At 38.1% G+C, this 19,623-nt stretch overlaps 2 protein-coding genes across 3 annotated transcripts in view; both read right to left on the bottom strand.

The window, feature by feature from the left end:
* spidr (scaffold protein involved in DNA repair) overlaps positions 1-1,394 on the bottom strand; it is a 35,486-nt gene extending 34,092 nt beyond the window's left edge. The window contains exons 1-4 of the mRNA XM_069685110.1: positions 1,246-1,394; positions 777-938; positions 605-668; positions 42-206 (exon numbers count right to left, since the gene is read on the bottom strand). Of these exons, the coding sequence (XP_069541211.1) occupies positions 42-206; positions 605-668; positions 777-938; positions 1,246-1,260 (406 nt within the window). The 5' untranslated portion in view covers positions 1,261-1,394. The remainder of the gene's footprint in view (positions 1-41; positions 207-604; positions 669-776; positions 939-1,245) is intronic.
* Positions 1,395-3,475: 2,081 nt separating this feature from the next.
* Positions 3,476-18,453, bottom strand: mapre2 (microtubule-associated protein, RP/EB family, member 2). Of its 2 annotated transcripts, XM_069685014.1 has the most exons (8): positions 16,814-16,833; positions 11,678-11,807; positions 8,760-8,887; positions 8,029-8,174; positions 7,673-7,889; positions 7,413-7,555; positions 5,165-5,323; positions 3,476-4,900 (listed from the first exon to the last, which is right to left on the bottom strand). In XM_069685014.1, exons 2-8 carry the CDS (start codon positions 11,797-11,799, stop codon positions 4,802-4,804), a joined length of 1,014 nt encoding a protein of 337 aa, XP_069541115.1. In that variant the 5' UTR covers positions 11,800-11,807; positions 16,814-16,833; the 3' UTR covers positions 3,476-4,801. The 2 variants fall into 2 exon arrangements, with proteins under 2 accessions (XP_069541115.1, XP_069541116.1); XM_069685015.1 differs by lacking the exons at positions 11,678-11,807; positions 16,814-16,833 and adding an exon at positions 18,397-18,453.
* Positions 18,454-19,623: the final 1,170 nt, after the last annotated feature.

The following is a 19,623-nucleotide window of genomic DNA, read 5'->3' as shown; positions in this document are numbered from 1 at the left end:
AGTCATGACTGTGCAAGTAGCAACAGACAGACAGCAACTACCTTTATCAATGAGCATGCGCAGTGCTCGAGCAGGAGCTGAGGGTCTCCCTGGTCTCTGAGGATGTTGTTTCTGCTCTTGGGTCTCATCATCAGACTGCTCACCGTCGCTGGAGCTCCATGCAATGTTCACTGCGTCCTCATTACAGTGGATGGCACTGGTGTGCACTGGGAAAACAAAAGAGTACATAAGATGATTGTTTCATACTATGAGGAAGAGAAGATGAGAAGCCTGTAAAATTTGGACATCATCATGAGTAATGTCCAGAGTTGAACAGCTAAACCCTCATAATACTCACCTCCTAATCTTTCTCCTCCACTCTAAATTAAGAATAAATTAATGTCTAAATAGAGAAAAGATCAAAATAAAATAAACAATGAAAGAATAGGTACCAAGATTAAGAATCAGACCAAGCATTCAGCAGTTTCACTACTTGACTGTGTTTAATAATCTGTGGTACTGTATGGTTGCTTTTGTGTATTGAGGTTTGATACTCAGCCCTAGCTCAGTCCAAACATGAACTACATAGATTGTGATTGTATAATTAAACCGATGAACAAATTACCTAAAGCAGCGGACTGTGTCAACTTTCTTATGTCAGACAGTTTCCTTCCTGATGACTTGAGGTTCTGCAACAACAAAACACCACGAACAATGTCTGAGCACTAGTGTAATAATGCACAATAGTGGGGAAGGTAATAGGAGTGTTGATCAGGTACCCATTAAACTTTATCAACCTTTATCACAGGAGACTCCAGAAAGCTGTCTCCACACTTCTCCCAGCTCTTGGCAGAGGACACTGATGAGAGTGATGTTGGTTCCCTCGCTCCTTTTATGGAACCATTTTCCACATCATCCGGAAAGAAAACACACTTTATATCCTTGGAGGATCGTTTACGCTACGAAAATAGAGGAAGTGGAACAGTGAAGGCTTGGGTGACAAAAAAAGTTGTCCTTACTCAACCCTGAACCTCACTGATGGCTGCCCTGCATCACGATAGTTATCCCGGGGTTTACAGCCGGCTTAATTTACAAACACAGATCTGTTGTAATAATAAATACATTATCTGACTCATTTAATACATGACTGACAGGTAAACTCCAATGAGCTATGGGAGAGCAGGGGTGGACAGCTTTGGCTGCAGGAGCTAACTACCTGTAGCTTAAAGTTAGCAGGCTAACTGGCTTGTTAGCTTGTTTTCTTACCTTTCTTGCAGACATAGCGAAAAAGTTTAATATATTTGAGCCACTGTTATAGTCTGTTTGTGTCAACAGGACGCTGTCTAATCAACTCTTTTTTTGCCCATTGTTATGCAGTTACGGTTTGCCGGTCGTCGCTACTTTACTGGTTTGCTAACTAGCTATAAGTTCATAGCTGACGTTCATGCTGACCGCGGTGAAGTTAGTTTTAAGTTGGATATTTCACCGATTCACTCGGCTTTCCCCAGAGTTGGTAGAGGGAGGACGGTTAGCTGAACTCCGACCCCTCGCACCTAACAGGCAGAGCCTGCCTTAGTAATCAATAATTTACTGTTAAATGAACACAAAACCGAGGATTTTGTAATACGTGAAGGACTTGCCCATACAAAAATTAGGATTAAAAAAAAGAGGCCCTAAAACATCTAATTACACTGAATTGTATTGCTTGTTCTACTTTCTATTAATATTTTTTAATACAAAAATTAATGGATTTTTCCCCAAATAGATTCCATGTCATGTGATCTAGTGTTCTTACATCAATGTCAGATGTTAATTCTCACCTGGACAAATGAAAAACACCTCCTCTGTCATTGATATGAGGACACTAGGTCACATGACATGGAAGCTATTGGGGGAAAAAAACATACTAAGAGTTATATATTATATTATATTATATTATATTATAATAATGAAAAACAAGAATTTAAAATTAGTGGACAACATGTACCCAGTTTAGATGTATTTTTTTAATCCTCATTTTTAAATGGGTAAGTTATGGACGTATTATAAAAACCTCAGTTCTGTGTCCATGTAACAGTAATTTATTATCAACTACCAGCGAGAAAGCGTCGTTGGCTACCGGGTGAATGGCTGTCCAATATCCAACTTCAAACTAACTTCACTGAGGTTTAATACCGACTGTTGCTCAATCTGAAGAGGGGTGTGTTTGGTTTTTCAACAACGTGGACCGGAGGCAGCCCAGCTTCTCATCGAAAATGATAGCCTGCTTGCAATGATGGAAAGAAACTAAGTACATTTTTGACTAGTTCTCTTTAATAATAGTACTTAAATTCAAAATTGTTCCCATTTCTACTTCTTTATACTTATAATTTTGACTTGTTAGAACATGACAACATTATTTTGAAATCTGCTGTATAAATGTTTATTATAATATTGTTCATTGTTACTGATGTTTTAACATTTAAGCATTTACAGCGGTAGTTAATTATAATTTTGAGGTAACTGTAATTTACTTAAGTCTTTCAGTTATATGTTACTTCATTATACTTCTCAGCTACATTTTGGAGGTCAGAAATACTTTTCACATTAGCACATTCATTTAAATAACTTTTAGTTACTCTGTACTTTGCTGAGACAAATTCAGAATACAAAACATTAATCAATTTACTAGTTAGGAGTTGTTTGCAGAGATTAAGCCAACTGGATTTTGTTGTTAAAGTTGTTAAATCAGCTTCACCTTAACCAGCTGCTATATTAAAGTGATCTAATCCAGTAATATAATCAACACTGTACAAAAAGTATTTAGTGTGCTATTCTGCATCATGTGTACTTTAACTTTTGGTTTACTGAGTAAATTTTAATACTAAAACTAATGTAATTACATAGTTTTGAGTTAAGGATTTTTTTACTTGCAACAAAGTATTTCTTCACTACATTACCCTTTAAGCTTAGTAAAAGATTGAGTTCTTCCACCACTGAGCATTTCACAGTTAAATGATTTTTCTAACATTTAATAAGAAATGTAGCAGAAAATGAAATTACTAGTGTAGCACCACAAAATTCCCCTAGAGTGCAGCAGATGAGAAAATGTACTAGTAGTAATAGTGACTGATTGTAGATTAAAATATCTAATAATAACACAAATATAACTCTGCCTAAGAGTACTGTTACTTTTCTTGAAGTACATTTGCTGATTATACTTTTGTAGCTTTAAATTGGGTGAAAACAGCATTTAAGTAGATTTAGTAAGTCATGTGAGTATCTCTTCCAACACTGCCTACTTGTGTGGAGCATTCTCTGCATATGAAAACAAGTATTTCAAAATTATAATATTGTGAAATACTTTAACTTTATATCTAACTTGCACACTTTCTTTACTAATGCAGCATGTTGTCTAGCTGTGTGACTACCTTAAGATTTTATACTCTGAACACCTCAGCAGTAGTTGATATTTACAGCATATAACTTGTCACTGGGTGACATCACAACACTCCAGTGAACTTAAAATGTAATTTTATTACACCAAATCCATCCGAATCTCAACAACTTTCAAATAGCAGGTTAAACATACAAAAAGCTCACTTAACATACTCGGTTTTTTTATTAAATATGTAAAAAGCAGGTCAAGTTATTCACAAATAAAATGCAAACATGCAACACTTTTTTGGGGAATGCATAATGAGTGGGACATGAAAAAAAACATTTACCATTCATTAATTATTGACAGTACATGTTTACATTCCTTTTCATTTACACAATTATATATGACTAAAGCATTATGGTGCGCTGCCCAGTTCAATATTAGTAAATGCAATATTAAGAAAGAGGGTATACAATGTACTTACTGGAATATAGCATGGCAAATTACTCAGTGAACCGACTCCCTAAGACCTGTGGTTTAAAAAGAAATGCTCCAAAACAAACGGCTGAAATCTGAACAGACCACAACCTCCAGCTGAGGCTTAAAACATGAAATGCTGCATCATAATAAGACTAGTCCACAATAACGTTTCTTCCTTCCCTAGTTTATGGCATACAAAGTAAACTATCACCAAACCACCTTGTATAATGTGAGTAACACATTGTTGAGCACGCTGATTATCTGAAATCTTGTAATTTGTGTGTGGATAGCTGTCAGACAGTCATAAGTTGGCATTATACTACATTTTATTCACAATTCATTGACTGTATTGTCCTCCTTCATGAGGATGCAATGCAGAATCTTGCACTATTTCTAAGGCTTAATAATAATAATAATAAATATGGTGAGGGTCTATGGACAGATTGTCCAGTACAGAGTCAAATGTCAGTGCAACTTATGGAAGGAGGTTAAATAAGAGCCACTACGAGCCCTTACAGGGCTTTGCTTATTGCATTCTTGTGATTAATATTGTTGATATGCAAAATATAAAACAAAATTAAATGAAAAAAAGGACAGAAGCAGGGAAGTTAACACTTGCACTGACAGATAACAGTTACCTGTCTAAACTTCAGCATTTCATCACATCTACTGTAGATTCTGAATCGACTTTCCACCCACACAGTCCTCGGAAACTTCTGTGATGGTCTGAGCTTGGAGGTCTTCTCCACAAACCTGCCACAGCAGTTCACCAAAAGTCACAAAAAACATCAAAACAGTGAGAAGAGGAGAGATACAAAAAATAAAAACTGTGATGGTGCTTGCATTCAGGAGGTTGCTTCATGTGCTCAGTCTCTGAGAGAACAAAAAAAGAAACCATGAGGAAAATTAAAATCCGTTTAACAGTTCTCACATATTAAAAAGAGGGTGTGTAACTGCGGTGAGGGATGATGATGATGGCAGTCAGTATTCGTCCTGTTCCTCCTGCTGATCATCTGGTGCCTCCTCGTGAGCTTGCTGGTCCACTTCCTGTCCGTCACCCTCAGCCAGCTCTGCTCCCTCCTTAAAACAGGGCACACAGAGAGCTTAATACGAGTGCTACTAAAATATGCTCCAAGGCGACCTCATTTGATTACGCACAAAGACTGACTTCTTATCTCTTTCAACCGCACAACAACTTCCACATGATTTAACCACCAGGGAAAAAAGCATTCACATATTTTACGGGTGAACACACAGCTGCAAAAACTTATCTAAGTCTGGATACAAAAACAGCCTCCAGGTTATCTGAATCGTTTCAAATCAATCTAGAGGTCAGAGACTAACCTGTTCGTCTGAGGCGTAAAGGACCTCCATTAGCCTCTCGACAAATGGGGCGTTTTCTTCCCCCTGTTCCTGGCACAGCAGCTCCACCTCCCGCAGCTTGCTGAAGTAGTAGTCCCTCTCCTTCTCCACGCCTTCCAGTGCCAACTTTAACGTGTTCACCTACAACAATAACATTCAGAAGGATTAGTTTTTGCATCGATATGAAACAGGCAAAACAATGTGGACTTAAGTTGCAGTCCAAAGGCAACAGATAAGTGGTCACAAGATCAACATGACAACCAACAGATGAGTCGCGCACACACTGATGTGTATTAAACGAATTAATCTGTTTAGGTTTTTTGCCAACTGTTGTCTGCAGAAACAAGTTGATAACATTAAATTGACAAATCAGTTTGATAAAGTAAACTTGTGAGCAAGCAGTTGCATATTTACACATCCAGCACTTGAGGCGAAACGTTATTTATTTATCATGTTTTTGTCACCTTGGAGAATGTAAGTCAAAGTGATGATTCGCCCATTTGACTGGTAATAATTACTGGTAATAATAATGACTCACTAATTACCGGTGGCAGATTTTTGACTCCACCTTTTAGTGTCTGCTCAGCTCACCTGGAGCCTCGGCTAAGGTGATTCAAATCAGTACCAGGTAATATGCATGACTTCTGCAAATGGAAAACCCATATGAACACTTCCAATTGAGACGACTCTACTGGTGCCATACCATGCAGATCAAATGAGGCACATGTTCACCAGCTAGTCACTAACATTGTCTGTTTGGGTCATTGGAGCTCTTTGGCTGTAAACAGCTGCCAGCTGTGGCTGAAAAAGACACTATGAAAACATTGAGTGTGAAGTTGTAGGCTGGACGACTAAACAATGAGCTGAAAGCTGAGAGGAGCTGCAGGTTCTGCTGATAATTGCTGATTCTAGCAACTTTGAATTCTAAAAGTTGCATAAAGTGCACAAATCACATCTAACTTGGGAAGTCCAGAGGAATCTGCTTTATTGATTTTTCTATGGATTGCAACTCAATCTCTTCCAAGCATTGTTTACATAACCTATTGATCTATTTAGTCATGTGTCAACACATATAGTTTCAGGCTCACTTATTTAAAGGACTCCCATGTTTAGAGTCAGTACTTGTACATATTGTATACTCATTATTTACTAATGGCTGTTGATGTATAATATGCACACCTGCACATACTTATGTCACTAAAATTTAAGCCAAGTGAAGTGTAATAATTTGCTTGGACTTGATTTTTACTTCATTCATATATTATTTATTTTGCATGTCTTATGTTTGTTCTACATTGGATCAGAGAAAATATATTTAACATATTTTACATCTTTTGTTTAAACCTGTCTTTTGTGCAAAACTGCTCACGCTCTGTCAACTTGCAAAGAAACGAAGGACAACAGAATTTTGAGTCTTTCCACAAATTCTAAATTAAATGGATAAATAGCTACATAGTGACAGTGCAATAGTTGTTAATAGTTGAGGGGGGGAAGCCACTGGGCTTTCTTCAGGCACACTAGCACCGAGCCAATCCTAATACTTGGCTCTGTGCGAGTGTGCCTGAAGAAAGCCCAGTGGCTTCCCTCCTTAACTTTTTAACCTTCAAGAGCACCTGGCATTCAGCTGGAGTTTCACACCTTGCTACTGTGAGCACCCGGTATCCCTCAAACACCAAATAATGATGTAGATATAGTATACCAAATTAGAGTAGGAACAAATGACACATAATTGATTCTGTCAACAAAGCCAAACTCTACCACATTTATTCAACCAGCTAGCATTACATGTGTGCAAGCCAGTTCCTATCATGAAGGGTTGGCTTAAAAAGCTGAACTAGTCTGTGTTTTAAGAGATAAATAAACTGGCTACAGAAAGACCTAATGTAATTTTGCAGGTTCTGTAAAAGCACTCTGCCTCTCTGTTTCTGCCATCTGGAGTGTACTCCATTAGTCGCTTAATCAATGGAAACCACTTAAATAATCAATTAATTGCTCTTGTCATATCTTCAAGTTAAATGACAAACACAACATGGCTCCCAAATACCCCTTTTTGTCCTACATGACAGTAACTGATTGTCTGTGTTTTATATAGTTGTAAGTAAAGTAATAATTAACTTCGGACACAGTCATTGCTGGAGTAGGAATGTGTGCAACGTAAAGGAGGCAGTTTAGTGCTCTGATAAAAAAAAATGGATGTACAACAGTCAGTTTGAGCTTTTAATAAACCCACCTGCTCTGTAAGATGTGTGACCTGTGCGTCCTGTTCTTTCTCTCCTTTGGCAGGAGTTGTTGTTGCAGGGATCTTTTTGGCTGACGAGGGTCTGGATGTTGGTGTTGAGGACTTGGGTGTTGTTGAGCTTGACCTTGATGCTCCTGCAAAAGACAAATTATTCGTGAATTGAACTGATAGTTTAAGAATAATGTCTGCAAATATTTCATGTATACTTTGATGGCAAAAGAAGCTTCCTTTCTGCAGCACACAAAGCTTACCTGCAGTCGGAGAGCTGGCTGCATGGTGGGACTTCTTTGGCAGGTTGAAGATCTGCTCACCAGGGTCAGGTGGGGGAATGGCATCCTGACCCTGTCTGGCTGCAACTGGGTCATAATCTTTGCCATCGTAATTGGCATCGAAGAACTTCTTAAACCATTGGATGAAATCAAGATTGTCCTGAAATCTGCCTTTAACCAGTTTCTCCACAGGAATAATCTGAATAGATGAGAGGGGAAAGAGATTCAAAATATAAATTCATACAGTTTACTCAAGACACAGACCGTGTAGAGCACAAGTAACAAGGCCAACTTACAGATACCTCGAAGAAGATGAAAGTAAGGTTAGGCAAACTCACCTTGTCCACATTCATCCTTTTGAAGGATGCCTGTAACAGTTTGAAATTGTGAATGTACTCGTGCTCCAGCTTAGCTTGAAACTTGACCTTCTTAAGACTGATGCAACCAGGGAAGAGCAGATCCATGAACTGGCAATAGGCAGCTCCTAAAGATTAATAAAGAAAAAGTTATTTTATTACATAAGCCCATTCAAAAAGTATACCAAAAACAGAATCCAGAAACTGAGCACCTTTTCTATGTCCAGATCATTGACCTTGTTTCTTTAAGAATGAAACTTTAAATGCACATTCTTGGTAACTTGGCCAACATTATCTGAAGCCTAATTAGACCTTAATCCATTTGAAAAAGAGGACACCAGCTCAAATAGGGTTTATGTGACTTATATCTGATGGCGCTCACCCACTGGCAAGCAGAGAGAACATAAGAAGTCATCAAAGAAGTAGATTACAACTTAAGAAAAACAGGAGGGGCCGTGTGTGATTCTGTAGTGACTGAAATTGGATTACTTGGTCACAGCAGAAGAACAGGGCAGGCTACAGGTTTATTTATAGACAACTCTCTGCCAGGGAGAGGTGAGCGTGTTGCCACAGGTTGCTCTAACTGCCAGCTTACATGTATTTGAATCCTCTACGGGTGAAGATGTAATCTCTAAAACATTCTCTGACACATGAAGTACAAGCTGAGGGAGGAGGATGAGATAAAAAAGGGATGGGTTTTTTCCTGTTCTCACCTGAAGAGAGCTGCTCCACTTTCGTATAGTTTAGGCAGAGAATATCGTTAACCCAGGCAGTGATGTCATGCCTGCTCATAGTCTCCTGGGTTATTGAGGTAGAATATACGTTGACCGCCATCCCCCAACTGCAACAGAAGAACAACAACACTTCAAAATATGAGCTATGCATCTAGAATAAAAGGTACTGATCCTCAAACCTCAGGGTTTTTTTTAACCAAAATAAACGTATATACTTTTAAAATAAATTGATTTAATGTGTATACTAAACCTAAAGCATAATAGAAGACATAGATGAGTATCTGTATCCCTTTAAAAGACCAATAACATTTAGAGCAGTTGAACAAGCCTAATCTTACTCTAATGATGTTTATTCAAAACAAGCCAACAAACCGGCTCATATTACATTCAGTAATCCCGCATTAGATTTCTCTCAAAGCCGCACAGCAACATTGAATCAAGTTTTTTTATTTTTTTATTTAACCACATAGCCAGACAGACTTACAAAGAAGCACAAAAATGTACTAAAGCCACATGCAACACCAAACCTCTAATCTCTGTATGTAACTAGTAGTAGCATCTTTACGAGGTGAATTAACTGAGTACAGTCAGCACTCCAGAAAACATGGCAGAAAATTTTGATGATTTCCGAGAGCCATGTGACTTCTTCACGTTTTTTTTATCTGGCCAACAGTCGAAGACCCAAATATATTTAAAATAAAATGGAAATGTTCACATTTTTTAAAAATATTGGACCAGAATATTTATTTTTTTACAGCAAATCTACTACATCTCACATTCCTACATATCTGTACACTGTGTTAAAATATACTTTAATGCTACCGTAATAACCTAGACAATTAACCCTTTGCTGCATGAAGATGAAAAGTAAACCTGTTGTATTTCCAGCTTTTAACAGATTGAAGTAAAGTCTCACATCAGACCTCTTGGGAAGTTCAGAGTATGGTGGTGCTATATAAATATCTTGGTTGTAGCTAGGGCTGGGCGATATGGCCAAAATCCTATATCACGATATAGGATTTTTAATATCTCGATAACAATATATAGTGTATCACGATATATCTTGTTTTATGATGATCTAATAAATAATTAGTCTATATGAAATAAGCACATGGTAAAGTCTATTTTTGCATAATCCTGTGTGAATTAAATACTTAAAATAATAAAAAATAAATAATAATAATAAAAGTACTGAGTTTCCGTTTTCCTAGTCCTTTTCTGCCCGTTAATGTCCATGTTATTAAACAGCACTTTCCTCTGTGGTTCGCTCCAGGTTCACTCCCACGTGCAAGGATTAGAACATAAAGCGTTGTCAAAATAAAAATAGCCGTAATGCGGTTCAGCCGCTGGTTTTGTGAGATCACGATAGAGAAAACACTTACGATAGACATCTGCATATTGTTTTAACGATATATATTGTCATCGTGCCAAGCCCTAGTTGTAGCAGACCTTTTTGGCCCCATTTGAATTTGTACGTGGGATGCATTAATTAGATTTTACTTTTATGGCATGTTGGATGGAAAAACACGATGCAATTTCACATAAATGCTCCGGCGTACCTTCAGCACATGCACAACGCATATGCAAGTCTTTCGACAACACTGAGTGCATACCGCGTGCCAGAAAATTGTATCAGGGAACTGAAACTTTAATCCATAATCCAGATTAAAAAGTTACACAGCTTGGCTACAACACAATGAGTAACAGCTTAGTTAAATTTCTTAACCCTAGTAAATAGAAGAATCTCATTCCAAGTACCCCCAACACAGCCAGATATGTTAAAGCCTTCCCAAGTTTATTTTGACCAATTTTTAATAGCAATTTCACTGATCATGATGAGAATTACAACTATTTATCAGTTCTAAAAAAACATCTAGTTTGCAATATTCCTGCACTGCAATTAACAGGGTCACTTCATAATTTAAAGACAAATCATCTAAACTACAGAGTTTGGATATTAGCAAGGTATTACTCAGTAATATTCATATACATTATTTGTATCAATTCCTAAACAAAAATTACGACTTAGGTATAACCACTCAGTTTACTTCATTGATGGGCTGCATTAAAACACCCCTCTTATTAGCTTTTGGCAGCCACTGATGTGCTATTAAATCTAGCTAAATAATCATCATCGCTTTCCATTCCTAGCTGACACCAGGCTATGCAGGATAATAATAACTCTTCAGCAGTAAAGTTGGGCTATCACAGCACAGCACTGCAGGAGCAGAGCCTCGGTTCACTGATTCTCCGAGAAGGAAGAGAGGAAGGAAAGTGGGCCAGCCGATCCCATGTCAACAAAGCGGATGTATGTGCTGCTGCTAGCATGCTTTGTTAGCCGGGCAGGGATAGCCAGGGCTGGGCTGATGGCTCAATTCATACAGAGGAGGGTGTAATCAGGCTTGTGTAGCAACTCGTGAGGGGTTTCACACATAAAAACAGCAGCCAAAACATACATACACCGTGATATTTGGTGGTTTAGCTGCGTTTAGTGTCATGTCACGATGGGAGTATTTTAGCAGCAGCAGGGGCGTCTGTCGGTGTATTCCTGTCATTTGACCACCACTCCTCCAAAAAATCTGCTTGTGCCACTGCGCACAAAATAATTTTACATTTAACTCGTTCCAGAAATTATCTTTAGGAAGTGGAGGTAATGCACCAGATTAAGAATAAGACGGATTTATGCTAGCTTGAGGGCGATTTACGCCATTCAGAGAGCTAACATGACAGGAGAGACAACAGGGGGGAGAAGAAACAGCGGATGGGTGCAAAGCAAAACCAACACACGACGTGGAGGAGGACCAGGCCAGAATGCGGTTCTGTGTCTGCAGCAGTGTCTTGTCCCATTTTATGTTTTTTGCGACATAAAAATCAAATGCGACGTTGCTCTGATTTACCTGTAGGCGCGCTCTCCCCGCACTGTATTTTTCCTGTAAGGAATGATGTTGGATCCGTTGTCCGGGACGATGTCGTTGTTATTCTCTCCATTTGGGGAAAGGGCTTGGGTGGGACCGGGCATTTGGGTCTCTAAAATGTGGAACAGATACTCTGTTCTCTGTCTGGCCGGGAAAACAAAATAAAAAACAACAACAGGAACGATGCAAATGCTAAGAAAGTGCCGCACCTCCGGGGCTCCTTCCTTCTGTCTGCTTATTCTTCACAAATCTCTGCCCTAATGACGTCGCTGCACCCTGTACCACGTGACTGATGGGACTGGCTGCCTGTTCCTTATGGTGGGCTATTTCAGTACTCCAAATTACATTGATCACTTGCGTGCTCAAAAGGCATCATCATTATTATCATCATCACGGTCAAATCAATCAATGCTCGATGCTTCTGAGATGCAGATCATCTTTTTGACAGGGAGGCCACTCATCAAATACTCAGAGACAATACCCAGTCATCTGTGGAGTATTACATTGATTAACAACAAAAGGAAAATGCAGCCCACCCAGTTTCACCTTCAAATCTTTTCATGATAATTAGAGTTACTAGGCACTACAGCAGCCAACAGACGTGGGGGGAAACAGAAAAGGCGTGCAGATCCTAATAGATGGATGGATAATATGAGGGAGTGATGTAAGTTTTGATTACTAACCATATTAATGAATCAATTAAAACATCCCGATTTAAAAAAAGAATAATTAACAATTCAACTGCTCCAACTGTAATGTCACTTTAAATATTTTAGGGATGCAATGACTGATAAATTATTTGATTAATCAGTTGGTCGAGTGATAGATTAGCCATTAAATGAGTCCATTCTTTATCAGACTCAAATTTTTTTAATCTTTCCATATTTAAATATTTCTTTAAAGATAAATAACTGTCTTTTTGTATGGACTGCTGGTCTGACCAAAAAATGAACTGTAAAAACCAACAGGTAGATTAAAGGATAATCTATTGGTATACTGCTTAATGTATGGATAATAAAAAGTAATTCAATAGAGAAAAATGCCATTTACCAAAGCCCAGGGTGATCTCTTCTAATGTCTTTTTTTTGTCAGATTAACCAGCACATACTTATACTTGAGAATCGGGAACTAGTGTATTTTTATATATTCAAAAAAATTAATAATATATCAACATGGCGGCTAGTTACTTTTCTGTCGACCAACAAATCAATCAACTCATAATCTTTTTTGCATACTGTAGGGGTGTATCAATATTCAGTTCATACAAGGATCTTAATTCAATACGCATGATACTTAAAATGTGAACAATGCAGTCATGTGGTTACTAAGCTATCTACTGGATGCCAAATATGTTGTTTTGAAATTGTAAACCACAGCTTTTGTTTTGTGTTGTGTATACCACAGGGCAAGCATTCTGAATAGGTCATAAAACGAACTACAGTGTTCATTTCAAGCCTAATTCAAAGGCGAATTCTCAACTACAACTAATTTTTCCTGTATTGAAATTATGGTTACACCAATCTGATACTACTAATACTGAATTGGATATTGGACCAATACTGACACAAATAGCTGGATAGGGAAATGGTGACAAAGGAGCAAATCCATATATTTAAATTATATTTACACGTCTACATGTATGTATTATGTCATGTGTCAGTAGGCTACTGAGCGCCATTTTGCTTAGAGGACCAAGGAGGGAGCTAATGTGTCAGCTATTGGAGGTAATTCACATTTGTGACACCAACAAGTTTTGCGGCTACTTGCAGTATGTGCAAAGCCAATTTTTCTAAGGGTGATGCATCTGAAGCACCAAACAATAGAAAACAGCCAGATAAACAAGCATCTTCTAAAGCATCATGCCAAAGAACATGACTAGTTCAGCCCCCCCCAAAATGGGCTGATTTAAAGAAGTAGTTAACTTAATCTGGTGCTTTTCAAAGTCGCAGGGAAACCTCCAAGTTAGGGGTTCTGACATTCATTGTTCTGGATGAGCAACCCCTGACTGACACTTGGGCTATCTTTTATATTAGTTATCATATTTTTTACATATATATATTTCTAATTTTTACATGTTTTTGTAAAATGTTCGAGAAGTGATTTTACGTGAAGCCTGATGATTCTTTACACAAAGCATAATCTCAGTGTCCTCCACAGAGTGAGGCACATGGTTCATGGCACACGGCCTCACACTGGTAGTGGAAAGGGCGTTCATAATGTGGTTCCATATCATTTATACAAAAAAACATTGATCCATTTTGTCATCTTTAAGATATCAACATATCAGCCAAAATACATATATACATACAGTGTTTGTCATTTAAATGTCTGGAAGAGTTCAGTAATAAAAGATGAAAAGTTGTTTCTTGTTGATGTAAATTAAAAAGGACCTAAAATATCTTCTCATACAAACAAAGGCCCCTGAACTGAATCTGATCAAAACCTCTCTGTAGCACACTTTATTACATCAGCATCGTTGCCCAATGAATCAATATATCGTATCATGATGTAACTTGTGATTTACACCCCTGGTTGAGATCTTGACTTGGATATAAGTCAATACCCAAATTCCAGGTATCCAAACAGGAGTAAAAGAAAAAGTCGGTTTGGTGTATCCCGGATTGAAACAAAGTTGAAAATTTGTCAATTTGTGAATCTGAGAACATGACAGAAATCATGTATCATTACACCCCTTATATTAAAATATCCGTATGTGCCGGTAAGCAAGGTCAACCGTTTCTGAACATGGTTAGTAATCAATAAGAAGTTACTGTTTCTAACAGGTTCTAACAGGCATGACGGAAAACTAACACAGCTCTAAAACAGCACTGGAGCACACTATGAGCGAAATACAACACAGCTAGGAAGTTTTAGTGCAGGAATTTTATGCCACAAGTATGCACATCCATTCATAGTTCCTGGCAGCGAAGATATGGCATTTCTATAATTCTGTTAAGTTTTTTAACTGCCTTGATTATTTCTCTGCTGTTTTCTTTTGCCAACTATTAACGTACTAATTGTTGTGTTGCTTTATTTTAAGCAGTGCATTTTTGCTTTGGAGAGTCCTAGGCTAATCTTTAAGGTTTTTCTGTTGACAGTCAAAGCTTGCAAAGAGTCATTGCAAGTTGGTTAATGGTGTGTAAATCGTTTTGAGTTTTTCTGGTCAAAATAAGTCTATTGCTGCAACCTCTAGTTGTAGTCTAGTACATCAATAAGTCGTTAACTATTAACTTAAATGAAAACTGTTTTCATAATACATATTGTTTGGAGTCATATTTCTAGTCAAAAATAGTTAAAATTTCAATATTCAGCTCCTCAAATGGTAATATTTCCTAGTTTCTTTTCTCCTCTATGACATTTGACATGACAGTTTTTAGTTGTGGACAAAACAAGAAAATTGAGGACGTCCCCTTGAGCTCTATAGTGCCATCTTTTAAAAGCCTTTCACAGGGCCTTTTAACAGACATTTGGCTCTCCAGTGTAAACTTACACTTCCAATTGTAGTTATTTTACTGTCAGAGGGGAAAATGTCCATCAATGCTTTTAAAAACTCTTAGCTGGTCACTATCTATGTGCTGACTTAAAACTGTTCCTCTGATGCCACCATCAGGCCAAAGTTCTTTTTGCCTACAACTTATGAACCTTTCACAGAGCCTATAAACTATGGATTCTATTAAACAGATAAATCTGGTATAGATAGTTGTGTGAATGAGTAAATCATTTGTTAATTTCCAGCTCTGACTTGCCGTACCAGTAAATAATATTTTCACACCACTGTTATGGTTTATCAACAGGATTCCCATCCTCCATATGCAGCCCAGATTAAGTTGCTTTCTATGAAATAATAATGAAAGATTTCCATCAAGTCATCACTTTGAAGTATCTACAACACATACTCCAAATTCCAATAGTGGAGCTATTTATAGTCACATGTCAGTAAAGCAGTTGTATGTGCCACAGACTGTAACTTTGACTGTAATGATTCACTCCAGCACTGAAATGCGTATCAAAGCTAATCTTTCAGGTGTTTTCATGATATTAGAAATAAATCAAGGCAGTGGTATAAAAGCAGATTATCCATGTAAAGTGCGGTTATATTGGAGGTATATATATTCTGAAATACCATCTTGACTGGGTCAAAAGTTCTCTTAAGTCTTAACACAAATTCCTGCAGAGCCAAGCGCAAGCATAACCAAGCGCTAATCTCATTAAGTGACCAAACTGTGCACACTTAGAAATGTCTCTGCCAAGAATCAACAGCATGCAGCTGCACATTTATTCTACAGCAATGCTAAAGGCCGTTTCAGACTGGAAAGTGACAACTGCAGCATCACTGTCACACAACAGCAAGCACAGAGATCAGCTTTGTATCCAGTGGCGAGCAGGAAAACTTCAGGGGCTGCAGGAAAATTGGAAACTCTGTGATTGTTCATGTCAGGGTTTGAGCTGCTTTTAAGAGGTCTTTCAAAAATGTTTTGACTTTCAAGGCCTTTTATCATTACATTACATTTGTAACTGCAACTGTGAATAATAAGGTTTACACGATGAGCTAAGATAGTTGTCCTCATGATGATGGGTTTACACCAGATGTGGAGCTGAATGGAAAACTTCTCCCTTTTCATTTGGCCACCCATGTCAGTAAATCTAGCTTTGCTCGGCTTTTGATGTGTGCACAAGGAGAGCAGCATATATGACTACAGGAACTTTTAATTTGAAATAACGCAAGATTTTTGGTTAACATGGGGGAGTGTGTAAATGAAACACCAAATTATGTGGAAAACAAAGAATTTTTTTTCAGTTAGTACAATTGAATACAAGCCTTTTCCTAACCTTGAAAACATTATGGCGAAAATTAAGCATTATCCAAAATTAAAAGACTTTGTACAAACCCTGTCACATGGACAACTACTGCATTCTTCATACTGTGTCACTACTAAGTTGGGTGACAAAGCCTTTGCAAGGCTGCAATTGAGATAAACATGCCATTTCCCAGTCTGACAGGCCTCACCACAGAGCATGCATGTCGTACTCAAAATAAATGATAAGAATATGAAGCCTAAGCATGAATTGACTAAAAATCAGGCCATAGCAAGAGAAAAATAAGAGAGACAAAGAAACCTGTAGAGGGATTGTCCTCCTTGTGGCTCTTAACAAAAGGCTAGCATTCATGTCCAAAAATGAGAAAAACCAAAGACATATCTTCAATTATTTTTACGTTGATATAATGGATAACGTTGTACTGAGTTGCAGCAAAAAGTTTAGTCAGGTTCACCTTTTTTGCCGGACAAGCCCGTGTCTGAAATGAATGAAAGGCAGTGTGTCTGAACACAGCCTCAAATTGTTCTAAGACTGTTGAGCTATAGAAAATATGCAGTGGGCCTGCTTGCAAGGGAAAGAATGAAAATAACAAAATGTCAGCCAAATTGTGTCCACTGCTGTCATTTCAGGAAAGGGTGACCACAACAAGCGTAGGTAACATAGCAATGTTGCGTTTTGTATTTTAGTGTAATGCATTTGTTTTAATTGAGTCGGGTAAGTGGGTTATAGGTCATATCAGGTGAGTGAGCATGCAAGCAAGTCTGGCTATAACAGCTGCTTTGACTAGCTTAAATGCTAATTAGCTTGCTCTCTCCTGTGTGAGGGTGGGGTAACATGTTGGCAATGCACAGCTGGAGGATGATGATGGTTTAACTTTACAGTCTCTACATTATGCTGTACGTAGGCTACAATGAATCACTAGGCTGCTGTACATAAAGTCATTCCATTAAAGGAAATGCAGAGCCTTCTCTTGCAGTGGGTAATCAAAATGGGTGGATGGGTGGGTTGTGGGAGCTCCACCCTGCAGATCCACCCATCAACATTCAAAAAAATATCAAAGGAGGTCACAGTTATCCTGAATTGCAAGATGGACCGGTTAAGATTTTTGCTGGTGCTAACAAGGAAAATGGTTTTAAAAGAGTCAGGGGTATGCAAAAACTGTTTAAGAGGAGAGCCAAAATCTGACACCAATTAGGGCAGGGAGGTCCAGGAGGGAGGAGGGGAGACTGATCTGTTAGTCTTTACATTGACATCATTTAAACCATTCCTGACACGTAAACATTCCTTATATACAATAACACAAGTGGAAAGTGAAAGTTTGTAATTGCTATTTTTAAAAAGGGCAATTTTGCACCCAAGACAAAAGACCGAGGAGGTCCAAATGACCCCCTCTTCTTCTCCTCTGTCCCCAGTGCACGTCACTGCTCAGAATCACATTTAACGGGCGCACGAGACAATTTTAGCTAATATCTGAGATTTTCACTCAGTAACAAAGCAGCTAGCTGCAGTAAATGAAGCTAACTCAGCCTCGTGAAAGGAATGACAGTTTCAATGGGGGAAAATGAATGTTAGTGCAAGCTAATACACAGTCAAACAGGTCCGGAGCGAAAGAAAAGAGTGTTTTACCAAACCAGACGTTACTTACAGTGACAGTGGTACGTGTTCAGGTAACCGCCAAGTTTACAGACAGCTAATTTCGCTCCTGCCAACACTGTCAGACCAGTGACAACCGACATATGCCCTGACCCGGGGTAAGTAACATTACCGTACGAGCCGCCGACACACACGTTAATTACGCTCCGGTTTTTGCATTTACACACCATAATGTACGCTTCAAATTAAGTTACACAGTGGAATAGTTCCGCAAAGCAAATGTGACTCACCAGTGAACTCCGATCCGCAGGTTACAAGGTGTTAAAATTTGCTGTTTTCCGGCTGAGTCACCCCACCCTCAAACGCCCATTCTCGCAAGACGCTGAGTTGAAAGCGCGCAGCTCATTGGACAATGCTTCACCGGTATAGGAGCTGATTGGTCTGTCGCTGACATCTGTCGTGGATTTGACCAATCACGTGTTGATGCGTTGATCATTCAGAACATCTGACAGCTTCTCGTCTTGTCGATATTTGTAACATCAAAATTCCCTACAGAAAATCTTATTCATATTCATACAGAGCAAAAACGCAATTCTTTCCGCCACCTTCTAAGATTATTTTTCTTCCGAATTAATTTTAATATAAAATTTCAGGAGCTCGTTGAAAAATAGTAGTCTTTGCTTCCAGTTCCTTAAATGTGTAAATTATTTGCTTGTCTGTGTTTTGATTGTTCTTTTTGTCAAAACAATCCACTATACATTTTCATTAGGCTATTCATGATTTATTTTCACAACACACACTGAGACTTGACATTAAATAGACTAAACCATTAATTGACAAGATACAGTAATGAGTAATACACGTATTTGCCTCCATTGTACCACGTGTACACTCCAGGATCAGATTAACTAACCTATACATTCTTACTCTCCTCTTGGGATAACGGGTCTTGTTGAGCCAGCAATTTAAAGATTCATGGTAAAATAATCTTACTTACTGACCAGAATTTAATTCTGCACAAAGAACACAGTTTGCACAGTGGAAAATACATTGTGCAAAGTTTGTATCTTTGATTTAAAAACGGATGTTTAGCAGCCGAAACTGCACTACTTATGATTTGACACCAGGGGGCAGTCATGCACTCGATAAAAGACAAAGGGTATCATGGAGACGCTTTCTATAAAATTCATCACTATTAAAGCTGCTTTTTTTTACTCTGCTGACAGAGGAGGTAAAAAATAGACCAGATTTGAAAAGAAAAGAAAAGAAAAATCAGAACATTTTAGAATTGTGGAATTTCTTAATTTTGATTGTGGTGATAGATGTTGTAAGTCTAGCTTATAAATACTTATGTTAACAATATATACCATAATATATCATTTTAAATAACTAACATCAGTTAATTCACATGCTCATAATATTTCCTGAGGGTGACAGCAAAATTCTTCCTCCTAATATTCACATGAGGTTCAGTGCTGGTTGGCTGCTTTTATGTTACCTCAGACGGAGGGCCTATG

Source organism: Semicossyphus pulcher, unplaced genomic scaffold (assembly GCF_022749685.1).
Source record: "Semicossyphus pulcher isolate SPU_LCO1_2020_fin unplaced genomic scaffold, fSemPul1.0.p SCAF_7, whole genome shotgun sequence".
NCBI classification, from domain to species: domain Eukaryota; kingdom Metazoa; phylum Chordata; class Actinopteri; order Labriformes; family Labridae; genus Semicossyphus; species Semicossyphus pulcher.
The sequence above is the reverse complement of the archived record's forward strand: the minus strand, read 5'-3'. Positions and strand labels throughout refer to the sequence as shown.

Excerpts from the sequence above, each read along its gene's own strand:
- mapre2 (XM_069685014.1), bottom strand. The coding sequence starts at position 11,799 with ATGCCCGGTCCCACCCAAGCCCTTTCCCCAAATGGAGAGAATAACAAC. Across the intron at positions 7,556-7,672 it reads AGCCAGCTCTCCGACTGCAG|GAGCATCAAGGTCAAGCTCA; the intron begins GTAAGCTTTGTG and ends TGTCTTTTGCAG. Across the intron at positions 5,324-7,412 it reads TCACACATCTTACAGAGCAG|GTGAACACGTTAAAGTTGGC; the intron begins GTGGGTTTATTA and ends TTATTGTTGTAG.